Source organism: Eurosta solidaginis, chromosome 2 (assembly GCF_040869045.1).
Source record: "Eurosta solidaginis isolate ZX-2024a chromosome 2, ASM4086904v1, whole genome shotgun sequence".
Classification (NCBI taxonomy): Eukaryota; Metazoa; Arthropoda; class Insecta; order Diptera; family Tephritidae; genus Eurosta; species Eurosta solidaginis.
Genome location: NC_090320.1, coordinates 296620202 through 296646928, shown reverse-complemented (window position 1 = coordinate 296646928; position 26727 = coordinate 296620202). Strand labels below are relative to the sequence as shown.

The window sequence follows — 26727 nt, the reverse complement described above, 5'->3', positions numbered from 1 at the left end:
GATACTTTTAAAGTCTGACATAAATAATTTACTATCTCTTCCGGATAAAAGGTCAACGCGAGCAAATGAATGTCGCTTCTGCTTACATTGATGGTTCAGGATTGTATGGTGTCACCGCTAAAGATATGCAAGATTTACGCACCTATATTAATGGTGGCGTTAAGGTTGAATCATGCAAATATTGTCAGTTAACAAGCGCCACAGGTGCCGTACATCGTGCTCTCCTGCAAGAGCATAATAATATTGGCGAACGATTGGCTCACTTGAATCCTGAGTGGTCGGAGGAGGATTTGTTCTTGGAGGCGCGTCGTATTGTTACAGCACAAATTCAGCACATCACTTACAGTGAATTCTTGCCCTTGGTGCTGGGTCAGGAGACGACTGCAAAAGAGGGTTTGAAGTGAGTATGAAATTGGTTGCTAAAGCATATTATTATTTAAAAAAACACATGAGTATTAAACAAATGTGAAACTGATGAATAGAAAACTCTTCCCATTTGAAGACTTGAAATAATCTTAATAATTACTCCACGACTTTTTTCTAACACAGTGTGAGCGGACTGAACCAAGAACCAAGATATATCAAAAGTCTTTTACACAGTAAACACGTTTCTCTCAGATCTAGAAGAGCCAACCCTTTCTCCCATTCCAAAAAAGGTCAGCAGTTCAAGAACATCGAAATCAAAAGAATTAAACAAGGCGTGCCGCATGGTGGTATCCTATCCCCACTTTTGTTTAATTTTAACATATTGTAGCTCCCTCCCCACCAGAAGCAGTTACCATTGTGTCCTACGCCACTGACTGCACGATAATTGAAACAGGCTTTGGCTCTACTATTGAACTTTGTTGTAAAAAAAAAACTCCCTAATCTTCTAAGCTGTTCTTTCCCGAGAAATTCGACACTGTCACCGACCAAATCCTCAGCGACCTCTTTTACAACGTGGACGTAGCAAACGTCGGTAAGATTGGACATCCACGTCGATGATATTACGCTACCATCTGTCATACACATATTGGGTATGACGTTCGATCACCGAGCGTAAAATAAACACCGCGCTCAGAACTGCCACGGGATGTCTTCTTACACCACCCCAACATTATCGACACAGTGAGGCGATAATAATCTCTATAAGGGAGAGACATTTAATGCTGTACAAACAGTTTCTGTGCCTCCCAGGAACTAAAGGAGTCTTCTCACTTAATAAATACCATAAAGAAATTCGAACAAAAAATCCATAAAAAAGTTTTCAGAGTCATACACAAAAAGTCGGAAATTACTATGCTAATAATTGCTCAGCAAACTTAGTTCTCAAGGACAAATACCCGAAATCCCCACCAGTGGAAAGCAATCTCCCTGAGGCGACACACATCACTCTATCACAACTTCGATCTTTTAACGAGAATCAGCCCCAACATACGCAATGTATGCCCGCTTGTAACGTGTCCCCAAATGATACCAAACATCTTTCCAACTGCAATGTGGAATCCACGCTCATACCTTTTTCGTACAACCCCGTTAAAACCGAGTGTTTCCTCGAACTCCCGTTAGAGAATACTTATGACAATCTGTTAGTGAACGCAGCTATAAGATGGGACGAAGCACTGTTACAACAACAACAACAAGAGGATACTCACGCAAGTATTTGTTACATGCCATAGGCTGGGTTTTGGTATTTTTTGGCTGAATTAGTGAATGAAGAAAATTTTTAGAGCTACTTGAGCTACTAAGTTGAATGAAATTTATAAATTGGGTGGTTCTGTTGATGATTGCGGCATTGAATCGATGTTTTAAGGTAACAACCGTGGCGCTGGTAATTCACATCTTCAGCCAGATAAGTTCTGTAATCTAAAGATAACTCGCAGATGGATTTAACTTAGGCTTGAAGCCCCGGATTTGATTTTCCTATGTCTTTTGTTATCGAATCTATCTGTGAACAGTTGTAGTTGCCTTTATTTGGACTTGACAGCCGTAGGTGATGATGTGCCATTATTGTCTTACAAACAAGAATTTAGACTGGTGTGGCTAGCGCTGTTGGATCGGCCAATTCAACCCACACTAACGCCAGTGGCCCCACCCTCGGTATAAGTGCAGGTCACGGCCATAACCGTTTAGACGGTTAAGCGCCAATTAAGTAAGTAAGTAATTGACTTGTCATTATAAATCGTAAATTTTGCATTATATTGAAACATCTTATTGAAATAAGTATGCCCATGCTAAGATTCAATACGTTTATATAAAAATATACTTCTCTACAGTCGGCGTATTTCTATATGTAGCAAGTACAGGAATATACCGGATGCATATCAAGCAACATACTGCCCATGTCCTCACCTTGTTGAAGGGGTTTCGATTTAACAGCAAAATGAGCAACGAAGTTATTAGGTATACCACTCGTTGTTTCTTACGCTGAAAGAAATGGTGCTAGTAAAATCAACAAATCGGTTCTGTTATTCTTGACTTAACGGAGATTCGGCGAAATTGATCGAATTATGGTTAATTCGACCGAGTTTTTTTATCAAGCGAACAAATTAATTTAGTCATTTCAACAGAAGAGAAATTGTCGCTCTTAAGTTAACAAAATTCTGTAAAATTTACAGATTCCTAATAAATCTAACTGATTTTTTTGTTAACACAACTGATCTCACTGGTAATTTCAACAGCGATCAACAGTCAATACATGAGCGAATTTCAAAGAGAATTTTACGCTCACTGCGCTCTCTAGTTTGAACTTATGTATGCTGTGTACTATATGTATGCACATATTTACGTATGTATATGGCGGCCGCCGTGGTGTGATGGTAGCGTGCTCCGCCTATCACACCGAAGGCCCTGGGTTCACACCCGGGCAAAGCAAAATGCAAATTTTAGAGACAAGATTTTTTAATTAGAAGAAAATTTTCTTAAGCGGGGTCGCCCCTCGTTACTGTTCGGAAAGCAATCCGGGTGTATTTCTGCCATGAAAAGATCTCAGTGAAAACTCATCTGCCTTGCAAATGCCGTAACATAGGTACTTTCGTACAAAGCTGTCGCAACAACTTTTTTTTTGTTCATTCGACTATCAAAACGGTCAATTACGAATCAAAGATTTGTGCGCAGTTGATTCAACATCTTATTGCGATGGATAAAAATTGATAGAAATTTCGGTTGAATTGACCCGTATTTCGGTTGATTTTAACAGTCTTTTTCTTTCAGTGTACATACTTGTTTCTGAGTAGCGATTTTATCCAAATCGTGCCAACGCATGTATTCACTAATGAAGGAAGTGGAACCTCTGCTCGGCTTTTTATTTTTTTTATTTGATTTTTAGTTACCTCCATTCTTCGAAAATATGTATTTCAGAGATTTTTCTGCAGAAGTCCCTGACACTTTTTAAACTAACTTTCAGTGAAAAAACTTTATTTAATTCTGTAGGTTTCTGACTACCAGCTGCGATAAAAAAAAACTACAACTCGCGAATGTAAAGATTTACAACAATCATATTCCCAAATAAAAATATATAATAAAATATTATGAATTGTGAAAATAACTTAAAATTTTTTCACAAATTCTTGCTTCTTTTTAGACTCACCGCCGAGAAACATTCATCGAACTACTCAAGCACAAATCGCGCTGGTACATTCAATGAAGTTTCCAATGGTGCATTCCCAGCCTTCCTCACGCTTTACCCACCAGAAATGGTTTGTAGTTAAACTACTAGTTTATGTATATTTGTTTAATGGTGTGTTCAATTTATACTTATTAATTAAGAATTCATGAGCTTAACACCGGCTTATAATAATTGAATATTCAATTATTATGTTTTTCTAAGAGAAACTGAAAAGAAAGAGAGAAATATTTACTGACATATTGCGATGGTACCATTTCGAAAACAGCCACGCAATCATCATTAGGTAATTTCGTGATGTTATCAAGGGTTTCACCGAGATTCGAACCGCGAATCACATGGTGAAACTGCAGTTGCCTTAACCACTTTCTTTCTCTTCAGTTTCTCTTAGAAAAGCATAATAATTGAACATTCAATTATTATAAGCGGGTGTTAAGCTCATGAATTCTTAAATAATAAGTTAAACTACTAAAACAAAAAGATAATTTACTTTTTTCTATTATTTGACAGATTTCACACTCAATGTCAGCAGTGCAACTGCTCTCTGTTGCCGCACTACAAAAGTCACTCATACCTGCCATTAAAAATGTGGACGGTTGGACTGAATTGGCATTAACAATACATCGTGGACGTGATCATGGCATACCTTCCTATCGTCACGCCTTAGATTTGTGCCAAGAACAATATTCCGCATCAGACTCTGCTAACATAACTTTTGAGACTTTGTCACAAATATCAAATATACCTGACGAACATATTACAAGTTTGAGAGATATATATCAGTGAGTGACAAATAATAATATAATACGCCTTCCCCGAAATTGCACTTTTAACACAATCACGCTCAACAAATTTTTTTTCTCCACTACTTTTGTAAACTAAATTATTCACTTTATTTGCACTTTCAGAAATGCCGATGATGTTGATTTACTTGTTGGCGCATTACTTGAAGATCCTGCAGTCGGTGCTCTCTTCGGCCCTACCATCACTTGTTTACTCACACGCCAATTTGAATTACTCAAGAAGTCCGATCGTTTTTGGTATGAAAATGATATTCCGCCTTCATCATTCACTTTGGAACAGTTGAAGAGCATAAGACAAACGACGCTTTCTGGGCTGTTATGTACATCGAATCAAGTTGAGAAGGTCCAATCGAAAGCTTTCATACGTGAAGATAATTTTTTGTAAGTTTTATTTCTTTATATTAAAAGTTGTTTGATTTTTTTATTAGCATACTCTTCTTGTTTCGTATGCACAGGAACTCAATGCTAGACTGTGATCAAATTCCTATTTTAGATTTACATCCCTGGGAGTCTAACCCCGAACAAGAGGAACTACATGAACATGTTGAAATGGAACCTGAAGTCAAGGAGGCTATTAGTGAGATTAATATTGATCTTTTGGAGGCTGCTATCGAACGCGCAAAAGTTGAGCTGGAGCAGCGTAAACGTTTTGAATACGAATCTTGGTTGTCAAGTAAGTTTTTGTGTTTCACCAATTATAAAAAACTAGCAGACCCGGCAGACGTTGTTCTGCCCTAAATTTGGCCTATCTGCATATATTTTAATAAGCTTTTTCCGTCTAACTCACCCCTACCCCTCTACACTTTTTCCTAATCTTTTTATTCACTCCTCCCTCCGTCTTTTTCTCCATCTTCGTCTCATTCTATCTCTTTCTCAGTCTCCTTCTCTCTTTTCTCTTCTCTCAAGTTTTTCTCCTTCTTCTTCATCTCTTATTGCCAGTCCCAGAGGGTGGTATGTATTTTGTTCCAGTCCCATTCCGAGTCTCAGCCCCAGTCCCACTCCGCGTCTCAGTCTCAGTCCCATTCCTATTCCTAATCCCAGTCTCAGTCTGTTTCTGGTATACTTCCCGGAAAAAAGCATCGTAAATACTAATATAGGCAAAATTTATATACGAAATTTTAGGCAAATCGAAATAGGTATGTGGGTATTATTAATTTTTGTCTTTATTTCGGCTTCGCATGCATTTTTATAAGTTTTGCCAGGTTGATGCGACTAAATCGAATATCACAATGAACTTTAGAGCTCTCAGCAACAGCTTTCATTTGATATCCATATTGTATAAACACTTTCTAGGGGTATCCGGGTCCATGTTTTGGCCTATATCTCGAGACCCTAGTCTCTCGGCGGTGTAAAACTTACTCTGTACTAAAGCATACATCAACAGCTTCAATTTGATACCCATAATGTAAAAACACATTCTAGGGGTACCCGGGGTCACGTTTTGGGCTATATCTCGAGACCCTAGCCTCCCAGTTGTATGAAAATTATCCTGTACTATAGCACTCATCAACAGCTTTCATTTGATATCCATATTGTATAAACACATTCTAAGCGTATTCGGGTCCACGTTTTGGCCTATATCTCGAGACCCTAGTCACCCAGGGGTATGAAAATTATCCTGAACTATAGCACTCATCAACGTCTTTCATTTGACATCCATGTTGTATAAACACATTCATAACTCAAGAATGGCTAAACCGATTTGGGATTTCAAAATCAACTAACCATCATCTCTCCTTCCTGTATCTTTCCTAAAAATTTCATGGCAATCTTTCTATCCGTTCTCGAGTTACGGAGTGACAATCAAAATGTACACTTCTTTTTATATATATAGATTTCTGTTTATTTGTATCTCTAGTTTTTGTTAAATGCTACTTGTTAAATTGTTCGAAAAACATGGATTTAATAGTCAATTAAAAAATTGTGGATCATTCTAAGACCAAAAATTCCTTCGTTTTGTCGTAATTATAACAACTAAAAACGTATCGATAAAAATTAAAAGCTAAATTTAAATCTTTGTTCTCAAAATTTCGATTAGAATACAAAACAAAAAATTTTTAAATGTAGCTTTTTCTTTTGTAGTTTATATTCGCTATTGTTTGATAAAAGTGTCTAACTAATATTCGCATAGCATTTTCAAGACTTTTTATTATCGTTTGACTTATCGCAAAAAATTATTTAATTCACATTTTTTCGAAAAATAAATTGTCACGATAACTTTCTCCAGTTTAAAAATTTCCGTTGTTTTTTATGTAGTTGATATCTTTTTAATGATTTTGAAAACCGTTGTAATGAGGTAAGAAGTTTTTTCCTAGAACTTGGGGGCCTTTTCAATTATTTTTTACCATAGTTGATAAATATTTTTAAAAAACTTCGAAAAATCATTATTTAATTAACCTTAGTTTTCAAGCTATGATAAATATAGATGATTATTTTAATTTCAGGAAACAAATGTTTCCGAACTTTTTTTATCGATTGAAAATCTATTGCATTTCATTTTTAGAGTTGATCATTATTTCCATTTAAAATAGACGCTTTATTAAATAAAATTTTTTGCATTTTTGATTTTTAGTAACAAAATGTTTATTTATCCTATCTATAAGAATTAAAAAATTTATAGATTTTTCCAGTATAATTTTTTTCTTCGATTTTCTTATTATATTATGTGTGTTAGAGTTTTGATGAGACTGATTATATTATAACCATCGAAAAGCAAATTTTAACCAAAATTTTGTATCGGTTTAAAGCGTTTGACTTTTTTGTTTGTTTGCAGTTGAGCTCTAATTTATTTTAAAAAAGATCGTGATGATTAGATAACAAGTTTTGCATTAATATATCGGCTGATATCTTTGCATTTTTTACCATCGCTGTCTAAAATTTTATCTTTTATCTTTTCAATGAAAGAATTATAGATTTTCTCGAATTCCTCATATCAAAAAAATCGTTTTTACTTTTTTACTTTAACTTTGCAACCTTTCAATACATATTTTATGTTCCCTGGCATATGAACAATCGGTATTATGTTATTTTTATCGAAAAAAAAATATCGAAAGCCTAAGTCAACATATTTGTATATTTGTTATTTTTATTTTCTTCAAAATTACCATTACTTTCGTTTTCACAATAACCGATTGTTCAAAGTTAGGATCTTCCGATAACATTTTATGATATGCAACTGATATTTTTTTTTATTTTGTAGATCTTAACGTTTTCTGTAAGGTTCTTTAAGCGCAGCGGAATTAAAACGCGTGACCGTTCTGGTTAAACTCTTTATTTCAACTTACTGTTACAATAAAATGGTATGATGTCTATACAGCTAATCTCTTCAGTTATTGTAAAGTAAATTAGCCTTATATACAAAGCATACATAGTACATAGAAATTGAGTGAAATGCACGATTGGTTTGCAGAGTTTTATTAGGAATTCAACAAACGCCCCTTCAAACCAAATTTGTGCATGAAACTTTCAAATTTAAATATTTAAGTTCATTAATTTGCAATTATAAATATGCTTCTGCTTTCCCAATGGTTTTGTAAGTATGTCCGCTGCATTCTCATTTGTTGGTACATATTCCACTTCGATATGCCCGCATTCATACATTTCACGGATATAGTGATAACGAATGTCGATATGTTTGCTTCGCTTTTGCACCATTGGATTTTTTACCATGAACTGCGCGCTTTGATTGTCACACAAAATTGACGTAGGACCTTCTGCATATTCATGATAGCCCAACTCGCCTAAAAGTCCACGAAGGAACACCGTCTCTATAGTACCTTGACACAACGCAATATATTCGGCCTCCATTGAACTTAAGGCAACCACAGACTGTTTGCGAGACTCCCAGGATACAGCGGTGCCTGCCATTAGAACAAGGTATCCTGTGAAGGATTTCCTATCGCCAATATCGCAACCCCAGTCTGCATCTGTGAAACATACAAAATTTTTACAATTAGCAGAAAAAGTTAATTTACCGACAGGATTTTTCTTTAGTTATCTCAGCACGTATTTTGCAGCTTGCATATGCTCTTTATGTGGATGCGAATTTTATTGCGACAGTTTGGAAACTATATGCGCAATATCTGGACGAGAGATGACAGCCAGATACATGAGCCCACCAACTAAGCTCTGAAAGGTTTTTGTTTCTAACGCGTCGCATTGTTTGTCGCACTTTTGCAAAACCATACCCGGTGCCCATGGAGTTGCTGCTGGCTTACAGTCAGCCATGCCCCATTGCTGAAGTAGTTGCTCGACGTATATCTTTTGATGTATGGTGATGTCACCACGATCACCCTCTCTTTCAATTTCCATCCCAAGATAAAAAGATATTGGACCACGATCGACCGCCTCGATGTGCTTATTTAATGATTTGATAACTGCCTGCATTTCTTGTGTACTGGAACTCGCTATTATCATATCGTCGACATATAGACCGATGATATTAATATTGATTTTATCGCGACGAATATAAACGGATGGGTCAGACCTACATCTCAAGAACCCCATTTTCGACAATATATCTGTGACTTTCCTGTTCCACTCACGACCAGCTTGCTTCAGACCGTACAAAGCCTTTCTGAGCCTGCACACTTTATTCGGATGATTTGCGTCTTTGAACGTTGGTGGTTGATACATGTAAACCGTTTCTTCCATATCCCCATTTAAGTATGCTGCAACAATGTCCACATGATTTACAACCAATTTGTGTTTGCCGCTAACGCCAACAGTAAACGAATCGTTGAATGACGTACCACTGGAGCAAATGTTTCATTATAGTCAACATTGTACTTTTGTGAACACCGCAATGCAACTAATCTTGCCTTGTATTTTTCAACCGTACCATCGGGCTTCCATTTTATAGTAAATACCCATTTACAACCAATGATATTTTTATTGACCGGTTTGTCTACCAAGTCCCAAGTGCTATTACGCATTAACGAGTCATATTCCAGCTTCATGGCTTCCTTCCATTTCTCCGCCTCTGACGAGTTTAATGCTTCTTTCACCGTTCTAGGATCGTCAACAACGCTATTCAACAAATCGGCATCAGGTTCCATGCAGTAAACCTTTCTTGGTCTTCCTACACTCCCAGTTCGAATGATTTTTGGCCTACCTCGCTTTCGCTTATTGTTAGCCATAGCTACCTCTTCATAATCCGACTCGGTATCTTCCTCTTCTTTTTCTACTACTTCTTTTTCTTCATCTACTTGTTTTTCTTCTTCGTCGTCGCATTCCTCATCTTCTTCAACCGTATCGTCACTCATTACGTGTTTATTTTGGCTTAAAAATGGTTCTTCGCTGATAAAAAATGGTTCTTCCCGGTTTTCCTCATCTCTTGAATTTGTCTCAAAAGACCTCTCAAAAAATATAACATCGCGTGCAATTGTTACTCGATTTGTTTCCAAATTAATTAATCGATACCCCTTTGTTGACGCATGATAACCAACGAACTTTAGTTTAATTCCCTTTGCCAAAAATTTACTTCCACGCGGCTTCGGACCCTTTTGCAATACCACTGCTTTGAAACCAAAGGTCGAAAATGTGACACGCTTGGCTTTCGTCCATTCCACCTTTCATAAGGCGTTACAGATTCCAAAATCTTCGTAGGTGACCAGTTCCGGATATATACCGCCGTACTCACAGCCTCTGCCCACAACGATTGAGGCAACCCAGACGCGTTTAGCATACATCGCGCTATCTCGACCAATGTCCGGTTGGCCCTTTCAGCAACGCCGTTTTGCTAAGGACTATACGGAACCGTAGTTTGGTGTCGAATACCCCGCGCATTAAGAAAATTCATGACCTGGGAATTGACAAATTCTTTCCCATTGTCGCTACGAATTGTTTTTATTTTGCGGCCTGTCTGCTTCTCCGCGATCGCAGTAAAAAGTTTAAGCATTTCAAACGCTTCGGATTTGTTTTTCAAAAAATAAACCGCTGTATATCGCGAATAATCGTCTATAAATGTCATGAAGTATGATGCGCCACCCACCGAGTTAATACATCTTTAGTATAAACTTTACCATAATTTGCGTAGGGGTTACCATGGATTTTACAAACTGCACATGTAAAACAGTCAATTTTCTTAGGAAATTTTAGATTTAAACCATTCACCATATTTGTTTTTGTTAATTTTATTAAATCATTTGCATTTATGTGGCCAAACCGCCTATGCCAGTCACTCACATCATCACTAACAGCATTTACGCTTTCTATAGTTTTACTAGCTAATACATTTGCTACATAGATTCCGCTTTCCAATTTAGCAGTCAAAATAGTGTCTTTGTTTTTATTTTTTATAACCGCGCTATTTTGTGCAAACGTCACGACATTACCGCCCTCACTTTTGAGTGAAGATCAGGCACATACCAAATATCTCGCAATTTCATTGTTGTAAAATTTGTTTTTAATTCTACCGTGCCTTTTCCTTTTGCATAAATTCACGAACCCGACGCTAAAATAATTTTATGCTTAAGAGGAACAAGCGAAACAAAACTATTTGCATTTTTGCACATATGCGACGTCGCCCCGCTGTCAATGATCCAAGTTCCGCTGAAATCGCCATCTCTCTCAAATAATGACCAAGCTTTTTCATCTACCAACGAATTGTTACCTGAAGAAGAGCACTGTGAGCGTATGTGCCCTCTCCGCCCACAACGAAAACATTTAACGTTGTTGTATTTGCCTGGCTCGTTAGTTTTTCTATTTTCTTTCTGCCTTGTCTTCGTATCATTACTGCTGCCAAAGCCTCTGCCACCACCTGCGCTGATTTCACTGCTCGCACGTTTGCCGCTTCCAATGCCGGTATCACCGTGGTAGTGCTGCTGTTTACATTTTTGCTACTTCCAGCTCCGTACCGTCTTCGCGCTTCGTTTGCTGAAAAAACTATTTCTCCACCGCTGCTCTTGTCGCCATGTCTTTGTTCTTCTTCCAATATTTTTGCTGTGAGTTTATCCAACTTTGGCAATGTGTCCCTACTTTCGATTGCCACCACAAAATTTTCCATTTCGTCTGGTAACGAACATAAGAGCAAAATGGATAAAAAATCGTCTTCCATTGTTATGCCAACTTCCTTTAAATCGTCTATTATACAGCAAAATTCTTTTAATTGGACCGAAAATTTACCGCTACTTGAAAATTTAAAGCGAATTAATTTTTTAAACAAATTTACTTTGCGACATGCCGTGTCTGATGTGTAAAGACCGCTAAAAACGTCCCAAGCACTTTTTGCTGTAACGCAGCTTTTTATGTGTATAAGCTCACTAGGTTTAACGCTCAAAGTGATAGTTGCAAGTGCTTTTCTATCACTTATCAACCATGCTGCTTTTGCTTCCTCTGCTTCTGGAGGAGAATCCACTACAACAGATCACAAATCTAACGTAATTAGCAAACTTTTTATTTGTATGCACCAAGTAGAATAATTATCACTACTTAACTTCTCAATATTCGATAACACATTCGCCATTATACCGCGATTATTGCTTTTAACACCGGATAAGCAAAGCAACCGAAAAACACAACAACTTGTCTTTAATTAGTCTTTAATTTTTCCGAATTAAAGATTTTACCAGATTTTACTATCTGGGCCCATAACCAATTGTAAGGTTCTTTAAGCGCAGCGGAATTAAAACGCGTGACCGTTCTGGTTAAACTCTTTATTTCAACTTACTGTTACAATAAAATGGTATGATGTCTATACAGCTAATCTCTTCAGTTATTGTAAAGTAAATTAGCCTTATATACAAAGCATACATAGTACATAGAAATTGAGTGAAATGCACGATTGGTTTGCAGAGTTGTATTAGGAATTCAACACTTTCTAAGACATTGAATTGATTGATGACGCTTCCGTCAGCGTGTTGTAATTTTTTTTATCTTAATATAGATACAATGGGGTATAAAACATTTTTGTGGTGATTTTTGTATTTTTGTTAAAAGTGTTCCGTTTTCTAATATTATAAAGATTTATATTTTTCAAAACAAAATTTTTTTATAATACATATTTTTTTGGTTCAAAAATGTTTCCTTTCATCGATGTTGCAATTCTCATTGTATTTACAAATGATTCTTGTTTTCATTCTTTCGATAAAATTTTTTCGTTGTAATTCATTACGTTACTTTGCTTCAATCGATTATTTTATAAAAATATATTTTGGGATTTGATAATTTTTGCAAAGCATATTTATTAGTAAAAAAATTTTAACATTTTACGATTGTAAATAGACGAAGGCGTTTAATCGATAATTTGTCTTTTTTTTTTTGATGTTATCGATCATGTCTGCTTAGAGTATTATAATTTGTATTGGTTTGATATTGTTCAAAGCCTCTTTTAATACTTTATCGATGTTTTTCCTTTTAAAATTTGTCGATAACTTTTATTGGTACATATATACAGTTTTGGGTTCTTTGGTGTTATCGATCACATTTGAGAAGCACACTGCAAGTTCCATTGTTTTAATCAACACCTCTTGTTCTCTTTTTTACATAGCATTTATTATACTCCATTTTCAATACTTCACTTTGTTTCAATAATCTACCTGTTTTTTGAATTATTCGACATTTAGTTTTTACGTATATATATATCGGCATTTTATTATTTCACACGTTAACAATTTAATTAATAAACAATAATCAATTTTAATTTATCGACAATTTAAATTTTCGACTTTTTGATGCTATCGAAAATTTTGGACCAGCATATCTTACACAAAATTTGTTGCTAAAGTCTTCTCCCATAACATCTGATCGATATATTTCAATACGTCTTTATTTAAAATAATCGGCAGAAAGCTGTAAAATTTTATGATAAATAACGAAATATTAACTACAATAGATATTCGATTTCGGATGTTCTTAACCGCTTTTCTTACATAAGTCTTACTTTTTTTGATTTCAGATGGTGGTATTAGCGCCAAATCGCCCGATGGTGTAGCCGCCTCTTTCAGCAAAGCCAATAAAAATGCGCTTGCGCTCGCCAACTCTTCGCTCATGTTCGAGCTCACCTCAAATGAGATCTTGAATTCGCTGAATTCAATCAATCGACGTAAACGTCAAGCATTCGATACGAACTTCAATCGCAATGAGCTATCCGAGACACTACAGACAATCGATATAAATGCTATACTTGGCGGTACGACACAACAGGCGGAGAGCGAATGTGATGATGCGCCAATTGCTTGTGACACCTCATCTCCCTTCCGCACTGTAACGGGTTATTGTAATAATTTACGCAATCCTAATTGGGGTAAATCGCTAACGACATTCTCACGCTTACTGCCTTCTAAATATGATGATGGTATCAATAATGTGCGTTTACTCTCTGTTAATGGTTCGCCGCTACCCAATCCACGTACTATCTCAACTGTCATACATCCAGATATCTCCAACTTGCATACACGTTACTCTCTAATGGTTATGCAGTTCGCGCAGTTCCTCGATCACGATCTCACAATGACACCAATACATAAAGGTTTCCACGAATCTATACCCAGCTGCCGTAGTTGCAATTCAGCACAAACTGTACATCCCGAATGTAATCCATTCCCTGTACCAGCTGGTGATTATTTCTTTCCTGAAGTGAATGTGACGAGTGGCGAACGTTTTTGCTTCCCTTCAATGAGATCGCTGCCTGGTCAATTGGCGTTGGGGCCACGTGAGCAGGTCAATCAGAATACTCACTTTCTGGATGCTTCAATGGTTTATGGTGAAAATCATTGTGTAGTGAATAAATTGCGTGGTTTTGCTGGACGTTTGAATTCGACCATACGCTCTTTCGGCAAAGAGTTGCTCCCTCAATCGAATAGTCATCCTGAGTGCAAGTCACGTAATAATCTTTGCTTTATTGCTGGAGATGAGCGCGCATCTGAGCAGCCTGGTCTAACGGCGATACACACTATCTTCCTGCGTGAACACAATCGTATTGTTGAGGGTCTGCGTGGTGTAAATCCTCATTGGAATGGCGATCAGTTGTTCTATAATGCGCGTCGCATCCTCAGCGCTGAATGGCAACATTTGGTCTTTAATGAGTTCTTGCCACGCCTACTCAGTTGGAATGCTGTTAATTTGTATGGTTTGAAATTGTTGCCTCAAGGTTATTACAAGGACTACAATCCCGCATGCAGCCCCATCATTTTCAATGAATTTGCTACTGCCGCTTTCCGTATTGGTCATTCGCTGTTACGTCCGCACATTCCACGTTTGAGTGTGAATCATCAACCCGTTGATCCACCTTTGTTGTTGCGCGATGGTTTCTTCCGTATGGATGCTTTATTGCAACCCAATATAATTGATGAAGTTATGCGCGGCTTAGTTGCTACACCCATGGAAACTTTGGATCAATTCATTACTGGCGAGGTAACCAACCATTTATTCGAAGATCGCAAAATTCCATTTTCTGGCATTGATCTTATTGCGCTCAATATTCAAAGAGGCAAGCAAACGTGTAGTAGCTTTATTATATCCTAAAAACTAGTTTGTTTTTGTCTCATCCTTAGGACGTGATCACGGTCTTGCTAGTTACAACAATTATCGCGCTCTTTGCAATCTGAAACGTGCCAATACCTGGAGTGATCTGAGTCGTGAAATACCAAATGAGGTTATTAATCGATTCAAGAAAATTTACGCATCTGTGGAAGACATCGATCTGTTCCCTGGCGCTATGACAGAGCGTCCGCTACAAGGTGGTTTGGTTGGTCCTACGTTGGCGTGCATTATTGGCATACAATTTCGTCAGCTGCGTAAATGTGATCGCTTCTGGTAAGTTAATTTGTTATTGAACCGTTTGATTGGACCATTTCCTCCTAAATGTTGCGTTAACGGTGCACTAAATCTTATTAAGACTTAAATGGATCTAAATAACTGTACAAAATTGATACGAAAACACACCGCTTTTAAGCTTAAACCTGAACCTTCTTGGACAAAGAGGAGCCTTTGCTAAAATAGCCCACAACTGTGATAGTCTTGTATTCGAAAAAATAGAAGTTGATCGACCTTTAAATAGTGCAAACGTGTGGAAAACAGGACCACCAAGGGATATATGTGGTCCTATCGCCTCTACTCGAGACACTTTAAGTAGATGTGCTTTTGGAACTAATATCGAACAATGGAGTCTGCTGAAGGGGATATGCAGTTGGCAGTAACCATTGCAAGTTTCAATGATATCTGTTGATAAAAAAAGGAGAAACTAAGATTCACAAATAAATGGGGCAATATGGAAGAGCGGTGCAGCGGCCGCCGTGGTATGGTGGTAGCCTGCTCCTCCCACCACACCGTAGAGTCTGGGTTCAACTGCCGCAACATTGAAATTAAAAAAATGTGTTTTTTTCATTAAAAAAGTTTTTCTAAGCGGGGTCACCCCTTGGCAGTGTATTTCTGCAACGGAAAGCTTATCAGTGAAAACTCATCTACCTCGAAGCTCGGCCTAAATTCTCCCCCGAGGTATAACACGCATGTGATTATTTTTTTGTGGAAGAGCAGAATATCATTCGCAGTAACTAAGGTAGCCATTATTTTCTTCTCCAAAGAAGATCACTGAGTGGAATAAGAGCACTTTACTTGATGGTAGTCAGACCAATCCTCATATATGAAGCGGTTGTGTGGTCATCTCGAGCAACTCTGCCTACAGCGTAGATGCTAACAAGGAAAATGCAATGCTTAGCATGTGCCTGCTTGACTGGAGCAATGAGTAGTAGAGCAAAGAGGAGAGTACTGACCACATAAAGAGCCCTACTTCCTCACCCAACTTCATAGCTACGATGTTAACAACATCGAAATATTTGAAAAAAAAGAAAAACAAATAAGGAACGCTAAGTTCGGGTGTAACCGAGCATTACATACTCAGCTGCCTAATTACAGCTTGCAAAACTTTTAAATTACCTTCTTTTTTAAGTGGGCGGTGCCACGCCCATTTTCCAAAATTTTTCTATTTTGCGTCATAAGGTCAACGCACCTGCCAAGTTTCACCACTTTGTCCGTCTTTGGTAATGAATTATCTCACTTTTTCGGTTTTTCGAAATTTTCAATATCGAAATTTTCAATATCGAAAAAGTGGGCGTGGTTATAGTACGCTTTTGTTCATTTTAAATAGCGATCTGAGATGAGTGCCCAGGAACTTACATACCAAATTTCATTAAGATACCTCAATATTTACTCACGTTATCGTGTTTACGGACAGACGGACGGACGGACATGGCTCAATGAATTTCTTTTTTCGCCAAGATCATTTTGATATATAGAAGTCTATAGCTATCTCGATTAATTTATGCCGTTACGGGGTACCGTTATGTGAACAAAATTAATATATTCTGTGAGCTCTGCTCAGCTGAGTATAAAAATCAAAATACATTAAGAAGGCACTGCTGCATGATAAATTTATGTTTTCATCGGGACTATATACTTAATAAAGTCAGTTCGGAATAACCGGGAGAACCGGATCCGGGATTCTAGGCGGAGAACCAGCATGTTAATACATTTGCATGAATACCGAACATTTCAAAAATGAGAGCATCATGATAATTACCGATAGTGAGGGAGCACTCAATGCGATATCCTTGGTTGAGTTGAAACCTAAAACAGCTAAGAAAACTCACCCTTCAAAAAATTGTTTTGGGGTTTTTAATTCAAAAACTCGTTTTGGAGGGACAAGTTAGCAATATGTCGCAAAAAAAAAACTTGAAAAATACTCTTTTTAGTTCCCTCGGCTTTAATCGTTATTTGTTATTCGATTTTAATCATTTAGACTGCAAATGAAATAAATTGTCTAAACTCTCTTTTTGCTTTTAGGTATGAGAACGCTAATCCTGAAGTGCGTTTCACCGAGGCACAACTCGCGGAGATAAGGAAAGTCACACTCGCTAAGATCATATGCGAGAATTTGGAGATTACTGGTGATATGCAACGAGCTGCCTTTGATTTACCTAGCAATTTCCTGTGAGTATTACGATTTTTCCGTCACTTAATCAAAAACCCATCTAAGGCATTATTGCAGGGCAGAAAGTTGTCTTTTTTAGCGATGTATATTGAAACATTTTTCCGTCGCTCCATGTCAAATTTTGTTTAGAGGCAACCCGTTTGCGGCATTGTGACATCTTCGGTGTAGTTTTTCTTTATCGAACCAAACAAGGAATGACTGAAAATCGTTATATACATCTATTATCTACCCTTTCAGGAAAAAACAAAATAAAACAATTAAGGACGGGACTGTCTTCGGCTGTGCCGAAGACTTCATACCTTTCATGAATGGGGCTGAACAATAATCTTATGCCGTTCGTAATATCCGAATAATCGGATGTATAAGATAAGAAATATATAATGAACAAATCTACATACCTAAACGATTTTTAACATAAATATAAAATAAAAATAGGTAGGTACTTTGTGTGAGGATGCAAAGTTTCAGGTTTTTTGTGGTCTGCGTGTAAAAACTATGACTACGAATTACGTACTTCAACAATATATGACGTAAACGTAACTATTTGATGAAATTTGATGAATTTTGAAGCTTCTAGCCGTAAAAAAGGGGCAAAAATGACAGTTTATATGAAGTATATAATATATATATCACCGATCTCTATGATTTTTTCAGACAACAATATATGCTATATACGTAAGCATTCGGTGAAATGTAAAGCTTATAGCTGTTAAAATGGGGTAGAAATTGCGAAAAGTTTCTTATCTGAACAATCGGTTGTATGAGATATATACTATACATACAACCGATCTCTATGATTTTTTCAGACAACAATATATGCTATATACGTAAGTATTCGGTGACATTTGAAGCTTCTAGCTGTTAAAATGGGGCTAAAATTTGCGAAAATATATATATATATATATATACTATATATACCACCATATATATACTATATATACCACCGATCTTTATGATTTTTTCAGACAACAACATATGCTATATACGTAAGCATTCGTTGAAATTTGAAGCCTCTAGCTCTTAAAATAGGGCAGTAATTACGCGAAAGTTCCTTATCTGAGCAATCGGTTGTGGGGGATATATACTATATATACGACCGATCTCATCAATTTTTTCAGGCAACAATATGTGTAATATACGAAAGTATATGGTGAAGTTTGAAGCTTCAATCTGTTAAATTGGGTAAGATATTACAAAAATCCTCTTTTTCTGAAAAATCGGTTGTATGGAGGAGGATATATGCTATAGTGGTCCGATCCGGTCTGTTCCGACAAATCTCTAATCGGACACCCAAATACACCTGCTCACCAAATTTTATCAAGATATCTCAAAAATTGAGGGACTAGTTTGCATACAAACAGACAGACGGACAGACGGACATGGCTAAATCAACTCAGCTCTTCAACCTGATTATTTCGGTATACTTAATGGTGGGTCTATCTATTTTCCTTTAAGGACTTACAATTTTCGGTTTCGTGACGAAATTAATATACCATTTCATTTTCATGAAAGGTATAATGAATCAGGTTCATAGGCCTTTGCACGTAATCGATATCAACATACATACACAGTTGCAAAAAAGATTGCAGCCGAAATCGTTCCTTCTTACAGTAACCAAGTGTAACTTGATATAATATCTCTTTATTACACATATACCTGATCCGCTTCCACTGACCACACATTCATTTCAATACTATCGAACCAACATTATTACAAACAACCCATTATCACTTATACTAACAATAGCACTAAAAGGGGCGTCGGGCATCCCATAATAGAGTAAGTATACTTAAATAAAAATTATTTGAGCTAAAGAGATTCGGATTTATTCTAAAAATTTAACTTAAACTACCTGGGAGCGCGGCCAAGCACAGTTTTATAGCGTCTTAACTGGTTCAGTCGTAAGTAGTTCTGAAACAAGCACTGCCTTTGATTGATCAATTTTAATGCATATTGATCAGACTTAAGAACTGTTTGTATAAAAATTCCTGCCAACTGTCGCGCTCTGAATCTGACAAACACCAATCAGCCAAATTTCGCTGTAGGGTATAAGCTAAACATTGTAACGAATTTACTTAAATTCCGCTTATTCCACATCTTCTGCTAACGTTCAAATCACTACACTGTTGAATAAATAACTCCAATATTGATTAATGCAAAAATGGTCTTTATTAGACTACTTGAAAATAACACTTATACTTCGCAACTGATAGCCTGCTTTTATACTGTTTGATTTCCTCGTGGACATATTTCTAGCCGCTTCTATTTCTAGAATTTACTAGTTATTTACCAGCTATAAAATCCCCAGCTATAACTACGTTTATAGCTTTTCATATGCGCGTGTGTATGTGATTGATATTTGCACAAATTATTGCCTACTTTTGGGAGAATCTCCGATATATGCATGTGTTTGTGCGTTGCTCTCCGCTGCTTGTATGGACATACGTGTAGATATAATGATTGATTCGTTTATGTAGATACAAGTAACTGCCTGCTTTACTGTTGTTGTAGCTTCATTTACTTAGCATCAGACTAGTGATGTGAGTATCACTTAGTGTTACTAATATTCGTCACAATATTATCAATAATGATGGCTTTCTCTTGAATAGGTGCATGACATAACCTAGAATTCTCATAAAATGATCTTATACTATTCACTGCAATAAAATACCCTTGTTGTTTTTATTAACAGAAATCCACGCGTACCTTGCGCTTCCATGCCACAAATTGACTTGAGTCTCTGGCGTGAAAATGTACAAGGATGTCAAATTGGTGCCAGGCATGTCCGCATTGGTGAATCTGCATTCCCCTCACCCTGCACGAGCTGTGTATGCTCGTCTGAAGGCGTAAGTAAACAACGATTTTCTTTACTAAGTTATATAAAAATAATGTTTCATTGTTTCCAATCCACACAGCCACAATGTGCTTCACTACGCATTACCGACTGCGGTCAGCTGATACGTCAATGGCCCAAAGAAGCAATTCAACGTGATGAAGTATGTAATTCACAGTGCGGCATCTATTTGAATAGCAACGGTAATTTCGCACAGACGCGTCAAGCCTCCGTGCAGGCGCCAGTGCGCGTACAACGTTCACGTCCACAAAATATATTCAAATTTCCCGATTTGACGCCGTTCATTGCATCTTTGTAGATCAGACACAAAACAATGCGAAAGGAAAATGTTTGGAGGTAGAAGTGTGGTGCATAAAAGTAAAAAAAAAACAAAAATATCAGAAAAGGAACTATGTTTTTTTTGATAGACGCTAATTTATGTACTAAGGTAATATATTTACAATTAAAATGTATTTTTAAAACATAAAATTGCGCTGCATAATAATAGCTTAACAGAAAAGAGAAAACGCGCATACATAGGCTAGGGTCCCTCGAGTTGGAGTTGTTGCCAAAAGCCAATTACTATTAAAACTTAGTTGAATGTTAAATTCAAGCATAATCTAGGGTTCTTCTTTACTTATATTCATATAAAGCAGGGAATAGAAAAATAGCAGTACAATGGTTTTTAAATTTCGTTGATTAAATTCATTTATTTTTATTGCCAGTATTTTAAGAAAACATTTAAAACTTTTTTGAAAACATTTAGAAATTCGACAAAATTTCAATTTTTTACTTGGAGTTCTCTGTATTTTTTCGAGTATAAAAAAATGTTTACACTTTGAATGGGCGAAAATCTGGAAAACCCATTGGGAAAAAATTCTCAAAAATCAATGTGAATTTCGGGGAATTTATTACTTGTACTTTGTGAGACTAAAATTTAACGGGTTACAAAACGGTGTACACAAAAATATTCAGGGAACTCAAAAAATAAATTTCGAGAATTTCGTTAAATTTTTTTCGAGTTCTCGAACTTTTTCTAAAAGGGGTTTCAGACATTAAAAAGCAAGATTTTACATAACTGAAAAATATGGAAAATTTTTACCGCTAGAACTGGAATGTTTTAATCATTTATAAATTTAAGGCCCACTGGCATAGTTGCAAATAAATTTATTAACTTAATTAGATTTCACCTGACATGAGGGATTAAACTCATACAATTTTTAAATTTCTTTTATTTCATTTAACTCTGAGCTAAAAAACCTTGTCGCTCTGCAAGTGGGCCCAAGAGTTCAAATAAGTTCTGAATATTTTTTCCAAATTTTGTTACTATGATATTGTAACGAATTTAGTGAAATTCCGCTTACTTTACACCTTTTACTAACGTTCGTATCGCTAAATTGATGAATAAATAACTCCAATATTCAATAACGCAAAATGGTCTTTATTAGACTGCTTTGTACTTCACAATAACATTTATACTTCGGAACCAATAGCGTGTTTAAATCAAACTGAATCGTCGTGCCTCAGCTGCTGCTTTTATACTCTTTGGTTTCCTCGTTGACATATTTCTAGGCGTTCCTATTTCTAGAATTTGCTATTTGTTTACCAGCTATAAATTTCTCAGCTTTAATTACAGATGCACGATTTTTGTAGCTTTTCGCATAGCCCATGCGCGTGTATATGTGAGTGATACTTCCACAGACGATTGCCTACTTTTGGGAGTATCTCATATAAGATATATGCATGTGTTTGTGCGTCTCTCTCCGCTGCGTGTACGTACATATATGTAGACATAATGATTGATTCGTTTATGTAGATACAAGTAACTGCCTGCTTTATTGTTGTTGTGGCTTCATTTACTTAGCATCAGACTAGTGATGTGAGTATCACTTAGTGTCACTAATATTCGTCACAATATTGTAAACAAAAAGAACCGAAAATGAGCGTGGTCTTTGAAATATTTTTTTAAATTCAACACGATTTCTAAGCGACCTAACACCTACACTTTGCGACCCTAAAATACAAAAACAAACAAAGCTGCACTTTCGGTATATTGATCTAAACTTTAATACAAAAAGTTTTGAAAAGCTTTCGAATCTTTTTTAAACTCTTAAAAGATGGGAGCAATTTTAAAAACTATGTAAATGATTCAATCCTGCTTTTTCTGGGTGTCGTTATATGTATATATGAACAAAACAACAACAACAAATTTAAAAAGATAATAATTTACAACTAAACGAGAGCTTAAAACCTCAAAGACTTAAACATATATGTAAGTATAGCGTTTAAAAAATTTTAAGTCTAATGTTTCAAATATTTTTTTCGATTCTAACTTTCTTATGTGTTTTGTTGCATTTTTACTTCTATTTTTTATGTTTTACACGTCTTTCACATAATTTTCTTATGTATAAATAATAAATGCATTTAATTTTCAAACTTTATAAAAAAAAAATCCAAATTGTTCCTTCTATTCTTTCTAAATATTTATTTAAGTGCCCGAAAACTGCCTTTGGAGCTTTTACGAAATATTTATTTAAAAGATTTGCATTTGTATAATTTTAAATCTAACAATGTCTTCCAGAGCTTAAGCGGGAGCTCTTCTATTGTAACTGAAAATAATATAGCGTTAAAATTTTTTTAAATAGCAACACTGTGCAACATCAACTTTATGACAGAATCATTATGATATTAAGTTCAGCGTAAGCTAACTGTACGAAACGCTATGAAAAATTTAATAAAAAATAGTTACTCTGTTACAAAAAAAAAATTAGAATTTCGTTGTACTGTGTAATTGTTTAATTTTTATGTTAAATGTTTACATCACTGAACTATTTATTTGCAAGTGAAAATTAGCAAATGAATTTAATATATATTTCTACTTATAAGTAATTAATTTCTAATATATATAATTTCAGTAACAAAAAAGGAATGTTTTTAACTTTATATTTCTGTACTATAATCTTGTTTTAAGAGTTATTAAACACACATACAAAATGTTTTAAAATCTAGACTAAATAGTATGTATGCATGTATGTATAACGCATATTTATCCAGTGAATTAATGCCACAAAATAAAAAATAAATAAATAATAATTTTAAATCGATATCAGTAAAATCGTGTGTAATAATTTTTCAAGGCTAACCACGATATTTACATAAGTTTAAGCTTCTTGAAAAGTAATAGTGGATACTTACTAAATCCTAATCGATGGTGTTAGGCTAAGTTGAGCAGGGCGTTGCGTGATGATTGAATTTGTTCATAAATATCGAATAGATCGCTAAGTCAATTATGCCTGTAGAAAATATACCGTGCTTATTAATGATTTCAATGTTCCTACCAGAAATGGACGTTTTTTAAACGGTTTTATTTAGCTTGACTCTGTGTAGCGAGTGGCTGGCTGTTGCTTACGAATTTTGTAATTAAAATTTAAGCAACTTCCCGATAAGCTACAACCTTGAAACTTGGAATATAGTTGAGAACCCGATGACAATGCAATTATAAGAAAAAAACGCTTTGGCTCATATTTGGAACACATCTAATATATAAAATTCTTCTGTCACGGTGTTAGAGGCTTAAATCCTCCGAAACGGCTGAACCGATTCTCATTAAATTTTTGTGAGCATATTGGGTAGGTCTGAGAATCGGCCAGCGTCTACCTTTTTTTCGCTACGTGCCTAGGGTCTTGAGAACAAAACGTGGACCCGAGTACCCCTAGAATGTGTTTATACAATATGGATATCAAATGAAAGCTGTTGATGAGTGCTATAGTACAGGATAATTTTCATACAACTGGGAGGCTAGGGTCTCAAGATATAGCCCAAAACGTGGACCCAGGTACCCCTGTTGTTGTTGTTGTTGTAGCAATGGTTCGCCCCACCTAACAGCCGCGACCGAACACAAATTGTCATCAATATCCTCTAACGGGAGTCCAAGGAAACTTGCTGTTTCAACAGGGGTGGACCATAAGGAAAGGGGTGTTAGAGGCGTTGGTTCCACATTACAATTAAAGAGATGGTTGGTGCCATGTGGGGACACATTGCAGACGGGGCATACATTTTGTATGTCGGGGTTGATTCTGGATAGGTAGGGAGTTTAGCCTGTTACAGTATCCAGAACAGAGTTGAGCAAGAGTGACACGCGTTTCCCTGGGGAGTATGCGTTCCTCTTCCTCGAGTTTTGGATACTTTTCTTTGAGTACTGGATTCACCGGGCAATTCCCGGCGTAAAGGTCCGACGCCTGTTTATGGAGTTCACCAAGGACCTGCTTGTGTTTTTTCACTTCATACGGCTGGGTTCTCAGGTGCCGTATTTCCTCAAAATGCTTACGGAGATGACTCCTTAAGCCCCTAGGCGGTGCTGGTTCATCAATCAGATGTCTGTTGGGATGCTCAGGTTTCTGGGTATTCAACAGGAACTGTTTGGTCAGCTTCTCATTTATCTCCCTGATGGGAAGTATTCTCGCCTCATTATGCAGGTGTTCTGTGGACATAAGAAGACAGCCCGTGGCAATTCTGAGAGCAGTATTTTGACAGGCCTGTAGCTTCTTCCAGTGGGTAGTTTTTAGGCTTGGCGACCATATGGGTGACGCGTAGCACGTAATCGGCAGGCTAATTGCTTTGTATGTAGTCATGAGCGTTTCTTTAACTTTTCCCCAGGTACTGCCAGCGAGGGATTTAAGGATTTTGTTACGGCTCTGAATTCTCGGAACAATTGCGGCTGCGTGCTCACCAAAATGTAGATCCTGATCAAACGTCACACCCAAGATTTTGGGGTGTCGGACAGTCGGTAGCGTAGTGCCATCGACGTGGATGTTCAAAATGGTCGACATTTGGGGCGTCCATGTTGTAAATAAGGTCGGGGAAGATTTAGTCGGTGATAATGCCAGGTTTCGCGAGGCGAAAAAACTGGAGAGATCAGGGAGGTAGCCGTTTATTTTATTGCATAGCTCATCGATCTTTGGGCCTGGGCCTGTGGCCATTATTGTGCAGTCATCGGCGTAGGAATCGATTGTGACTCCTTCCGGTGGTGAAGGTAGCTTAGATATGTAGAAATTAAACAAAAGTGGGGAAAGGACACCACCCTGTGGCACCTCTTGTTTAATTCTCCATGGTTTTGATGTTTCGTTTCTAAATTGCACCGATGCCTGCCGACCACCCAGATAATTTGCGGTCCACCTTTTAAGACATGGGGGAAGGGTAGACCCTTTCAGGTCTTGCAGTAGTGAGCCATGGTTGACCGTATCAAAAGCTTTTGATATGTCTAGCGCTACGAGTACTGTTCTATGGTGGGGGTATTGATTTAAACAGCAATTTATCTGGGTGCTAATGGCATTTAGCGCGGTGGTAGTGCTATGGAGTTTTCTGAAGCGATGCTGATGAGGGGCTAGCTGCAAATTTGCTTGGAAATAAGGGAGCAAAGTGGCTTCAAGCGACTTTGCTACTGGCGATAGAAGAGATATCGGACGATACGGCTCTCCTATGTTAGCGGGTTTCCCAGGCTTTAGTAGCGGGACCACCTTGGCCATTTTCCATTTCTCGGGTATAACAAAGGTGGAAAGAGACAGGTTGAAGACATGCGCTAAATATTTCACACCCTCTTTCTCTAGGCTTTTAAGCATCGGCATGGCTATGCCGTCTGGGCCCACTACCCAGGGGCCCAGGTATCTCTAGAATGTGTATACAATATGGATATCAAATGAAAACTGTTGATGAGTGCTATAGTACAGGATAATTTTCATACAACTGGAAGGCTAGGGTCTCGAGATATAGCCCAAAGCGTGAACGCGGATACAACTAGAATGTGTTTTACATTATGGGTATCAAATTGAAGCTGTTGATGTGTGCTATAATACAGAGTAAGTTTTACACCGCTGAGTGACTAGGGTCTCGAGATATAGGCCAAAACATGGACCCGGATACACCTAGAATGTGTTTTCATATTGTGGGTATCAAATTGAAGCTGTTGCTGAAAGCTCTAAGGTTCATTGTGATATTCGATTTAGTCGCATCAACCTGCAAAACTGATAAATATGCATGCGAAGCCGAAATAAAGACAAGAATTAATAATACCCACATACCTATTTATATATGTACGTCCTATTCGATTTGCCTGAAATTTCGTATATAAATTTGCCTATATTAATGTTTACGATGTTTTTTCCGGAAAGTGTACCAGATAAGACTGGGACTGGGATTAGGACTAGGACTGGTACTGAGACTGATACTCGGAGTGGGACTGGGACTGAGACTCGGAATGGGACTGGAACAAAATACATACCACGCTCTGGGACTGGCAATAAGGGATGAAGAAGAAGGAGAAAAACTTGAGAGAAGAGAAAAAGAAAATGAGACTGAGAAACAGATAGAAGAGACTAAGATGGAGATGAAGCGAAAAAGACGGAGGGAGGAGTGAATAAAAGATTAGGAAAAATTATAAGAGGGGGTAGGGCAGAGTTAGACGGAAAAAGCTTATTAAAATGTATGCAGATAGGCCAAATTTAAGGCAGAGTAACGTCTGCCCGGTCTGCTATTATATAATTTAATTTAATTAAAATCGTGC

The 26727-nt window shown here is 36.9% G+C and overlaps 1 protein-coding gene across 4 annotated transcripts in view; it reads left to right on the top strand.

Moving 5' to 3' along the window:
- The window catches only part of LOC137241257 (uncharacterized), a 137989-nt gene extending 114706 nt beyond the window's left edge, over nt 1-23283 (top strand). For all 4 annotated transcript variants that reach the window (XM_067768649.1, XM_067768650.1, XM_067768651.1 and 1 more), the window contains 10 exons: nt 52-400; nt 3563-3677; nt 4115-4386; nt 4513-4788; nt 4863-5080; nt 13304-14836; nt 14901-15162; nt 17188-17334; nt 20028-20181; nt 20251-23283. In XM_067768649.1, coding sequence (XP_067624750.1) covers nt 52-400; nt 3563-3677; nt 4115-4386; nt 4513-4788; nt 4863-5080; nt 13304-14836; nt 14901-15162; nt 17188-17334; nt 20028-20181; nt 20251-20487 — 3563 coding nt within the window. In that variant the 3' untranslated portion in view covers nt 20488-23283. The remainder of the gene's footprint in view (nt 1-51; nt 401-3562; nt 3678-4114; nt 4387-4512; nt 4789-4862; nt 5081-13303; nt 14837-14900; nt 15163-17187; nt 17335-20027; nt 20182-20250) is intronic.
- The last annotated feature ends 3444 nt before the right edge of the window (nt 23284-26727 follow it).